General features: G+C 39.2%; 1 protein-coding gene across 1 annotated transcript in view; it reads right to left on the bottom strand.

Moving 5' to 3' along the window:
* The window catches only part of atrnl1a (attractin-like 1a), a 384,066-nt gene extending 383,119 nt beyond the window's left edge, over positions 1–947 (bottom strand). The window contains exon 1 of the mRNA XM_085182462.1: positions 4–947. Coding sequence (XP_085038588.1) covers positions 4–248 — 245 coding nt within the window. The 5' untranslated portion in view covers positions 249–947. The remainder of the gene's footprint in view (positions 1–3) is intronic.
* Positions 948–11,686: the final 10,739 nt, after the last annotated feature.

Here is an 11,686-nt window from a genome sequence, read left to right as displayed (position 1 = left end):
TACTTGAATCTTCCCTGACAGTGCTGGCACTGATCCCCGACCCAGCCGTGGTCACACACGCAGGTCCCGTTGATGCACTTCCCTGAAAAACAGCTTTTATCACAAGACTTGGACACCGAGGAGGCTTCCGCGTGGACCACGAGATGAAGCATCATCAGTATTCCCAGGTATATTTTCAACACTTCCCGGGACCTGCTCTGTGAAGACCTGGTCCAGGTGAGCAGACGTGTCCCGCTAACAAGGACCATGATGGACGCGGGTAGACTTGTTTTTTTCGGAGGCTGCAAGCTGAGAGTAAGCGAGCCGTCACGTTAGGCTGTGAGGTGATGTGTTGTCATGAGCTGAGGTGTCACTTGGCTCAAGCAGCTTACCTGTGACGCCTGTGGGAAAGGCGCAGGAAAACAGCAGTTACGCTGTCAGAACATGCCGAGCTGCAGGAGAGAAGCTGCGGGACGGGACAAAGAGGTGAAACTTTGATGGAAACTGCTCCGACGTTAAAAAGCCCGTGAACGCATTTCCTCTCGTATTCATCCACTTTCACATCGAAAGCCTCCTTACGCGCGTCCAAGCAACTCTTCCAGATAACTTCCAGTGTGCAGTTTCCAATGAATACAAGCGATGGTGAGCGGATGATGCTCTCTCAGCGGGGAAAAGCTGTAATCCAGGAGATAAAATCAATCCACAGAGCTCAGACGACCGTGCGCTCATCTCCTGCTGGATGTGTTCCCAGACAAAGACGCGCCCTCCCCTCTGCCCGGGTTTGTTCTCCTCCGAGGATGCGACAGCCGCAGCTCCCCCCGGATCGTCGCTTCTTCTGCTTCTTTCTCCTGCCTGCTGCTCTCGCTCTTCAGTCCACACAGCTGGTTTCTGACAGGGGGAAACTCCAGCACAAAGCCCCGAGCATGAGCAGTACGGCCACGCGGTTAAAGGGGCAGTTCCCTTTAAACGGCATGCAGCAGAGACAAAGCCGGTGACATTCGCCTGCAACACCGACTGTCTCAGCGCGTTTTTACACCTGAAGCGCATGTTCGAGACGAACAATGAAAGAAGGAAGAAGGAAGAAAGACATTTTGCACACAGAAGAAATATTTTCATTTTACAATAATTACTCCTATGGCATGCATACCTACACTATTTCCTTACCTAAATCTATACAGAGATAGCGAGAGAGAGAGTTATTGTATTTCCAAGTCAAAATGATGCACCATGTGCTGTACTGTAAGTAATCGGGTATAGGGGTTCCTTTACATTTATTTTAATTATTTTTCTTTCTTCCATTTAGAAACTTAATTCTTGTAGCTTTTCTTCAGTGTCACTGATCACTGAGAGTTTTGGCTATCTGCAACTACAGCAAACTTCGCCAGTAAAACAAAAACTGCACATGTTTTGGAGGAAAACAGGGAAAACCCACCACCTTTCTGTATTTTCCTCACCGCCAGCTGTCTCCTGATATTCCCCCAGCAAATCTAGAAGAAATCTTGTGAATGTGGACCTTTTTGGCCCTGAACATCATGCAGAATGACCTTGATATCCAGTAATTTGGCCACCAAGGGTACATTCATGCACACTGTATAGACCGCTAATGTATATGCTGTATGATGCTTATGTCAAAACAAAATGCATGCCTTGTAAAGGACACGTTATCACTCAAAGCATTACCCAGTGAGGCTGAAAGTCTGTTATCCATATGATTGTCTTTCGATTATTTTTGTGTCTTTGATGAAAAAAATTAGCTAATTAAATTAGCTTAATTCTTTTCAGCAAAACCCAAAACTGGCTGTTTAGCTTTTCAAGGCTGAGTAAATTCAACCATAATGTCAAAATCCAATTTTGTTACTCATTTTCGACAAGTTTTTCACGCACGCACACACTCGCGCCTTCACAGAAACTTATGAGAAAGGGTAACCGCGGGGAATGATCGCTAATAAAACTGCAGCAAAATGGTAATTTCTTCTAGAACAATTGCCCCGAGACAAATTGGAGACAGCACAACAACCCCCACCGCATTCATTCTAGCAATCACTGGTACACTTTATTGCTTAAATAGTTATTATCTATGTAACAAACATTTCAAAACCAGCTGGAAACAGTAAAAGATGTGTAATCCCACAGTCTGTCTTTCTATTTCAGAGATCAATCAGTGTTGATTTAAAGTGCAAAATATCTACAGCTGAGAAAAGATGCTTTCAAATAAGAAACGAACCTCTTTCTTTCCACCTAAGCTCTCGGTGCATTGGTTGGACACATTTGGATGCATCTGAGTCGATTCAAAGGCAAATATGACAACAACATTAAAACCGGACTGACACAACGGAGGCCTAATTCCCCAAACTGTCTGCCTGATTTATAACTTCATCTCACTCTGAAGGCTTTAAAGACACAAAGATGTTCTTTAGAGCCAAGCGGTGCTTTTGAAAAACAAAGCCAAGATTTGCATCTGCACTCCCCGAGGGCTCACAAAAACCACGCAGCAAGCCAAAAGACGATAATCCTCAAACCGAAACATTGACTTCTCTAAAGCAAGATATTACTCTGCCACAGTGTGATGAAGAGAATCACTCTGTTTCAACTTGAGATATTGGTTACAGCAGTTACACATGTGTGTAGACACCTGGTGTTTAACAAGGTGAGTCTCAACACTGCAGTGAGTTATTTGTATCCAAATTTCTTCCAAGCTACAAAAAGGCACGGCAAAAATTTGCCAAAAATGCATATATTGGCTAAATTATACTAATAAATAAAAGCTAAGGGTATTCTGTGTTCAGGTGTGTAATACAAAACGGACTCCAAATTATTACTAATGGTGCAGCTTTGTGAGTATCTTTGATCTTGCAGTTTTGGGGTTTACAGCTTATTTGCTGCAAGGTTCGATCTCACTGCCCTCACCAAAAAGCTGTTTTCAGCAGGAATATGTAACTATTTAATACAAGCTCTGATAAATCCACTGCAAAATGTCCTTCCTGCACAACAAACAGTCAGGCAAAGTTAGCAGTCAGCAGATGATGGAACAGGAACATCTACAGAGCTCGTAAACGGTCAGAAATTACTCTTAATAATTAGTGGAGAATATAGATTTTACCAGCAGGTTAATAAACTTCAAAAACCCTGCCTGACTAAAATTTGGCTGTAATTCAGTTCAAAGTCTTTTCAGGCATGTACAGACAGCTTCTCTCAGCTGTTTTTAGCAGAAACGTCCCTTTGTGACCACTTATACTGTGTGCTCAGTGATTTCACCATAAACTTCTAACTTGTGCAGAGAGCAAGTGTATCAAACTGACCTGAATTTCATGTGAAAGGATCACGGCTGGTGATGAGATTCAGGTCATGCTGCAACAGCTGAGGAGTGGGTCACACCAGCACATTCTTCTTTCACCAGCTGTACCCCAGATCTTCCTCCCTTCAGCTTCACCCACTTCCCAAAAATAAAAAAAAACAAGTTGAAGAGTTGGTCTTCTGACATAATGGGGGAGATCCAACACATCCAATAAGAGATCTAAAGATAAGACTGGGCAGATTTAAGTAGATATTTTTATGGACCTGGATGTTTTGATCACACCTCGTGCAAAGCATGGCCTCCCTATGTCACCAATGTGATTGTGGGCTGCTGTTGTTGGCTTTAGCACTAGTCTGTGTGACTTTTTTGTAGCCAAAGGTTATTGTATATGACCATCAGTGTTGGTCAAGTTACTTTAAAAAAGTAATCAGTAACTAATTACTGATTACTTCCCCCCAAAAAGTAATCCCGTTACTTTATTGATTACTTTTTCAAAAGTAATTAATTACTTAGTTACTTTTTAAAAACACGATTTACAACCTGAATAGGTGATAAAGTGATAGATCTTTCAGGCCAATTCTACTTTTTCTACATAATCCATCATACAAAATGTAATCAAATGGAAAAGTATCTTTTTAAAATTTGTTTATTAGTTTTAATCTTTTAACTTTATGCATCAAGCAAAAATTAAATTATATGCAACATTCTCTGACTGGAAGAAATTTGTTTAACATTTAAACCTATTTTCTGCAAATTCCAGCACATAAAATAATTTTTTTTGTGTGTGTTTACACTCAGTCTTTCAAATAGATGCAAGTAAAACACAGCAGAAAATAAATAAAGTCAAAGACTGGCGGTCCTGTTGCTCTATTTTCACCTGTAAAGCAGGAGTAGGTTAGGCGGAGGGTTACCCTGGTGCAGGTGTGCCGCCGTCAGTGGAAGGATACGGCAGTTTCTCTGTGAATTTCCCATTACGTCATAGCGCACTCGGTGCTTGTTTAGGGTTTTTTTCGCTGTAAAAAGAAGTTTTCTTCCCACGCACAACGGACACTAATGTTTTTGTCACTTTTTATGGAATCAAACTCAAAGTAAGGTCAGTACTTCCACGCTTTAAACGCTGCACGCTCATACTCTCTCTACACTCGATATATGATCCACTGTTGATCTGCACACAGCTGTTGTCACAAACGTCGCACTTGCTTACGTCACTGTCATGAGACATTCTTGCAAAAAAAATCACGGTTTTAGTAACGCAGCGTTCCTACGGGAAAGTAACGGTAATCTAATTACCGTTTTTGCAATAGTAATCCCTTACTTTACTTGTTACTTGAAAAAAGTAATCGGCCCATCTCTAATGACCATACAGTCTAATGTCAACATCTACATCAACAAGTATACAGCAAGCTAGCTAACATAGCAGCTCAGCTGACCAGAGCAACAGAGGTGTCTACAACCTCCAGAGTAACTGCAGGTGTAGTTTGATAAACAGAAAACAAAACTACTCAGAACAAGAGTTAATCTTTCCCCCAAGTAGCCAAAATAAAAAAGAAAGCACCTTTAAATTAAATAAGTCTCCCACCTGAAAGATCATCAGATTTGCTGCTCCGATTTCTTTTAGCATTCCTGAAGCAACAAAAAGAAATGTTTTCACATTAGAAATGTGACCACGGAGGAAGGTGGCACGAACACACCCGACTTTCAACCATGAACTGGTTAACTGTGGTCAAGCTTCATCTGTGACCACAGTTAAGTTTTGCTTTCACTCAGTGTTGCTTTGATTTTCACTTGCTGCTTTTTTAAGTTCGGGTATATCAAAGAAAATATCATAGTTTGGTTAAAAAAGATCCTTTTTATGACATTAAGTTCTTGTAACACTGATGTGACCAATTTATTTTATCAGAGGGTGATCGTGATGCTTTTTATGATGCATTACTTATGGTCCAGTATCAGTGTCCACCTGTGTAACATTAAACCACACGGGGACAAACATTTTGCTGACTGACACCATGATGATGCTTGGAGCAACTGTCAACGATCAACAAGCACACATGGACTTCAGCTATTACAAATAAGTCTTTCACATAATATTACTTCTGTCTTCTTGAAAGGGTCTAAAACACACTACATGGACCTACTACCTACACGCACACACCCTAGTTTCATAGGTGAGTACTGTTACCACTACACTCACACATACTGATGGCAGGTGTCTATAAGAAAGTATAGGCCAGGAGTAAAGGCTACAACAAAAACACACATTTTACATCCTTGACTACTCGCTTATAAATAAATCTCTGTTAGGTCAAAAGCTTAAATTAGCACCAATGTAACACAACCTTACATGATGACATTTACAATTATCATTAATGCAAATATAGCTGATGAAATATTACTTGGAAATGTTAATAGAGCAACCTCTAAGACAGTGAGCTCAGAAGAAATTGCTGACTCTGAGAACCTTACTCGGTGCAAAAATGTCTAAAACCTAAATGATAATTACAGTAAGTTGACACATAAGACAGCCGGTGACGTTATCGCACCAGAACAGTTTGCAAACATCAATTTAGATGCTTTTCTGGAGCTTTTTTTCTTATTTCCTATGATCCCCATAAGCCATTCAGGAGCAACATCCACATGAGTGATACTTACCTCAAGACTTGAAACTGTTTAGTCGAGGTTAGGAACAGATCCACACACCAAGCATCCAAACTTTGGTGTTCACTGATTTACAAAATTTTAAAATGAAGAAGAAAAAAAAGACTCTGAAAAAGATAAATGAAAGCCTGCAGTGTTCAGCAAAAACACCGAGTATATCTTACAGTGTAAAAGATCCATCAGCTGCATATGATTGGGACTGATTTTATATGGGTTGTTACTTCACACTAGGCACATTAATCAACAACATTAAATGATTTTAACAGCCTACTTTAAAAACAAAACAAAAAAAGAACAGTCAAATTCATTTCTAGTGCCTTCCGGTATGTAAAGAATACATTTGGCTTAGCAAGAACTCTTATTTGGACTCGGTTTTATCTGAGCGGAGCAGGTATTTCGGCAGCCAGCCATTTCTTGCAGAAACAGCTGTTTTATTGCAGGCTGGTTTTTCCCTTTCTACACCCCTCCTGGGACACGCAGCACTACCTCCTGCTCTTCACGGAGCACCTTGCTGCTGCTGATGCTTCTGCTGCTGACACACACTTATTTCTCTGCCCCAATTTCGCAACTCTATTGCCAGCAACAAGACCATCTGCTTTGCTTCTAAATTAGGGAGAGTATTTATCAAATGTCTTCCGATGAGAATACTGATCTGGGTTCTGCTTCGCCTCATAAGATGAGATAAATGACAAGGTCAAGAATATGGGGGTGTGCACCTTTTGCATATCAATATTCATTAACTTTCTGGCAGGACATGAAGTAGAAAATTAATTGTGACAGCGCAGTGTCAGGACTGTCAGTGTTGTAACTTTAACTAGATGCTTTCATCCCTGGTGATGTTTCTGAGTGAATAAATACAAATGAAAGTTACATGTCATCATTCTTTTAAAACACTTCTAGGCTGAAAGGCCTAATAAACGCAAACTGTCACTTCTGTGTTCATATTTCATGCTTTTAAGCTACAAGGGACATCGAACTGTGCTGTTAAACCTCACTGTTAGCCTGTGGGAAATTGGTTTGGCTCGTTGTTATTCCTGCTGCTTGAGTTGAATCCTATTATAGATCGTTTTTAACCTCCCCCCAAGGGCCAAAGTAGGATTATTGATTGGCTTACACAAAAAAAACCCACTTTGAGGGGGAAAAATGAAAAAAATAAATAAACCAATATTGATTTTGACAGTTTGTTTATAATTAAACAGTGCAATAACTAAGTGGTGCGGAGGGACGGGGATGAGTAAGGATTATGCGAACATGCAGGATACAGAGAAGGTGCATTCAGCGCATTTGGTTTGCTGCCCATCAGCTTCCTCTCCGTGCTCATATTAATGTTTTTCACTACCAGCTGTGAGGTGTTTAATAACACAGATGTGCCTCAAAAATGGCTACAGATTAAGAGCGATTGCCGCCATTTCACTGACATAAAAAAGAAAGAAGACACACTAAAACACACACACGCTGACGTGCAGCGGGAGAGTGGATAATAAAAAAGAAAGGGGAATTATATTGTCCTTGGGAAGAGATAATAAAAACGTTAGAAATGTTGATTGATGTTTGGTGCCCCCTGGTGTTTAGTAGCTGCTAAGGCAGGTTACATGGAAATTTACCAACAAGATAGGGGAAAAGTAATTTAATAGTAATTTAATTTGGAATCAATTATTCTAAGCCCGAGGACAAGGTGAAGTCGTCAGCCCTTCTAGCCATCACAACAGTGTAACCCTCTCTAACATTAACAAACAGCTGGTGCACTGACCTGACACATTACAAACATGGACTAAACATTTATTTTCTTGTGAAGTCTTCAATCATATGTTGGTTTCCTAACTTGGCACTTGGTCCTTGTGAGCTTAAAGAACCCCCAGTATAAAGATTTCAACGCTGATATATATTTTTCAACTTAAGCCAGACTCAGACTCAAGATTGATAGAGGAACACAAACAATATCCAGTTGAAAAGTTTAAAAAAATATCGATACAGAAGACACAGAAGGGCTTAACTGGAGGCTGAGTGGGGTTTTCCATCCTGCTTAGGGCCCCCAGAAGATGTGAGAAAGTCATGATTGACTCTTTGTTTAATTTCTTTGCCCTTCTTGAAAAATAAACGCATGACAAAAGACTGTGAAATCATGGATTTAGGACATCTGTGACTGAGTGTGTCAATCATTTGGAAAAGGAGAAGTGAAGACTTGCCCTGTAAATATGATATAAACACGTGCCGCTCTGAAAAACAGGGTCATAAACTGTAAGAAAATTAGATTAGTTTCAACTAGTAATTGTTTAATTTCATTTCAAAATCAAATTTCTCTGTTTCTCAGAAAGATTGCTGTTTTACCAGTAAAAGTAGGTAAGTAGTGGAGAAACTGACTTATACGACTACAGGAAGGGAAGAACAACTCAGAAAAAGATGTAAACATCTTTATTCAATTTTCTTAGATGTCATGTTTCTCCTACTCTGAAAGTAGGAGTGGCAGGCAGAGTCTTCGGCTATCAGGCTCCAATAAGACTTAAAAGACTATCTTAAAACTTTCCCTTTAGATAAACCTATACAATATTGTCATGTTTTATTATTTTTAATGAATTTATTATTTATCATTCAGCTCCCAGCCTCCAGGAACCATAGCTGGATAAGCAGTTAGGGAAAGGATGGATGAACTGTTATTGGAGATGTGAATTTTTATGTTTGGAATATATGTCAAATTCAATAAAAACAAATTAGTAACAATTCCTACAATTATTCAGAACAGTTTTCCATCTTTCTACAGTCTACAGTTTCTCCTCTCTCCTGTTGGGAACTTCCTCTCTGATCCATAAAAATAATTTTCCTTTCATTCCTGCAGCCACTTAAAGTGGAAAAATGTTCAGGACAGTTATTTTTCTGTAGCCATGGGGATGTTACTGTCCTAGTGTGACCATAGTTACAGTTGTGATGAAGAGCCTATCCACTGTTGCCAAGCCACGCTCGTTTGATTTAGATCCGGTCGAGTGAGAGGGGAAAGAGGGCAGGACGTGGCCGGAGTCCAGGGGATTTCCTGTGCGTGTGATTGATTCCTATCTGCAGAGCTCAGAGACACATTGGCTGATGTGCTAATGAGAAAACAAGTTGGAGAAGTCTTCGAAATACATTGTTCCTTTTAAACAATGATGGAAAACCACAGAAAAGAAGAATATTAGATTCACTGCTGCAACCACCGACCACAGTCGTTCCTCTCTGCAGCAGCTGAAAGAGTCATAAAAGGAAGCTTCATACCCTTTTCTACAACTGGAAGACAAAATTGTGTTTTCACATCTATAATATAGACTGAGCTTCCACCAAATGCTCGCCAGACACAGCAAATAACATCTTTCTGCAGCAGTTTAACTGCTGACATTCCCACATATTTGCTTTCAGTTGTATCTCTTTATACACTCAAAGCATCCAAAGTATCTGGATAATGATTGATTTCCCTCAAAGAAATATTTAAAGCTTATAGTGGTTTTATATCTTCAAAGGTTTGTCAGATCCTCATCACTTTGTTAATAATACAAATCTCTGTTGATCCTTATGTATCATCCCTCTCTCTACATGTAGTAATATTTTACCTTATAATTCTTATTTTGGATTATTATTAAAATTATTATTTATCTTATATTATTATTATATTATTATTATTATATTATTTATTGTTAAAAATTATTATTTATCTTATATTATTATATTATTATTATATTATTTATTATTAAAAATTATTATTTATCTTATATTATTATATTATTATTATATTATTTATTATTAAAAATTATTATTTATCTTATATTATTATTTGGACTTTTTGCAGTAAAGCTGCCTTAACATTAGCACTGAATGGAATCAAATGTTACATTAGCTAATGTTAAGCCAACATTAAGCTAACATCTATTGGTAACATGAGTAACAATGCACTTCTTTTAGATCGGAGGTGTCAAACTCATTTTAAACTGAGACACACACATAGCCTAATTTTATCTTAAACTATTTGCTAATATTCTACATTTACTGTAACAAAGTGTAACATTTAATAAAATGTACAAACCAGAGGATTTAAAACCCAAGATGGCTTAAAAATGTTTCCCTGCCTGTATGCAAGTATGGTTCCACCTCTGTGTGTTTCTTGAAATAGTAACTTGACTTTAGTAAAACTGAAGTCATTGTGTTTGGGCTTCCTAAAGACCCCAACCTTTCCTTTGATTTTATGGGACCCCTAACTTCCAAATGTACTTCCTCCATTAAGAGCCTCGGTGTTACTTTTGACAGTGCTTTTAAATTTGATAAACAAATCAGCTCCGTAGTCAAGGGATCTTTTTTATCATCTACGGATTTTAGCTAAAGTCAAGTCCTACCTGTGCAGGAACGATCTAGAAAGGGTGGTCCATGCTTTTATTACATCACGGCTGGACTACTGTAACTCCCTTTATGCTGGTTTAGATCGTTCCTGTCTGCATCGCCTCCAACTGGTTCAGAACGCTGCTGCTCGCATGCTGACCGGTTCCAAAAAGAGAGACCACATCACTCCGGTCCTCTGCTCTCTCCACTGGCTCCCAGTTGCTTTTAGGATTGATTTTAAAATTTTACTGCTGGTTTTTAAGGTTCTTAACGGTACTGCACCTCCTTACCTGGCAGAGCTTCTTAGCATTTACCGCCCCAGGAGATCTTTGAGGTCAGCAGACCTGATGCTTTTAGATGTTCCCAGGTACAGATTAAAGACTAGGGGAGAGAGGGCTTTTGCTGTGGCTGCACCCAGACTGTGGAACAGTTTACCTCCTCACATCAGATTCTCCACAAGCCTAGGAACTTTTAAAACTGCTCTTAAAACTCACCTCTTCTTATTGGCTTTTAGCAAGGTTTAACTTACTGTATTAACTTATTGTTTTATCAGTGAGGTGTTTTATGTACTTGTGTTTTATTGTATTTTATATTTGTATTTTATTGTACAGCACTTTGGTCAGCCTTGGTTGTTTTTAAATGTGCTTTATAAATAAACTTGACTTGACTTGAAATCATTAGGTCAGTATATGATGAGTATATGAAAAAGTCTCTTTATTTCTCAGTCACCTTGTAATTTTTTAGGACATTGAAAAAAATCATGATAGAAATACACTAGTTCTTGTATTTCTGACACAGAAATGGCCATGGTAAGAGGCTGTAAGAGAATTAAACTGGGACAGACGGTGTAGAGTAATTTACTTTCTCTGTCCCAGGCACGTGCAGAGGGGGGGGCTAGAGGGGCTTGAGCACCCGCCCCTTTAAACCTCTCTGCACGGCCCTGCTCTGTCCTCTCTCAGAAGCAGTGCAGTTTATCATTTTTGCAGCTGGTGGGAGGTGCCTGAAACTTGAAATGACAAACAATCGACAACAGGGGTCAGTGATGTTCAAGGTTTAAGCACAACAGATCACTTTCACCCTGCTCATCTGAGTGTTTCTCAATATCCACCTTTTTTCGTTAATCTGCACCCACTCTATATTAATGTTCACTTTTGCATAACGTGGCCTAAATGAGGCAAGTAAACTAGCCTCTAACAGACTTGTGTTCTGCAGATTGTAAAGATATTTTGGAGCCTTCTCAACCTTCCTCATATTTGAGATAAAGAGATGAAGACACATCGCAATAAAAGGTTCTCTGTTTTTGTAACTGTTGTTGCACAAGTATTCAACACAAGTGAACTTAAAGAAAGAGACCAGCTGTTTGAAAACAGGTCAACTCTGTTAAACTGTTTTTTTTGTCTAACACGTTAAACAAAGCCAGTG

This window comes from Neolamprologus multifasciatus, chromosome 13, assembly GCF_963576455.1.
Source record: "Neolamprologus multifasciatus chromosome 13, fNeoMul1.2, whole genome shotgun sequence".
NCBI lineage: Eukaryota > Metazoa > Chordata > Actinopteri > Cichliformes > Cichlidae > Neolamprologus > Neolamprologus multifasciatus.
Note: the sequence above shows the minus strand (reverse complement) of the source record. Positions and strands in the feature narration are given on the sequence as shown.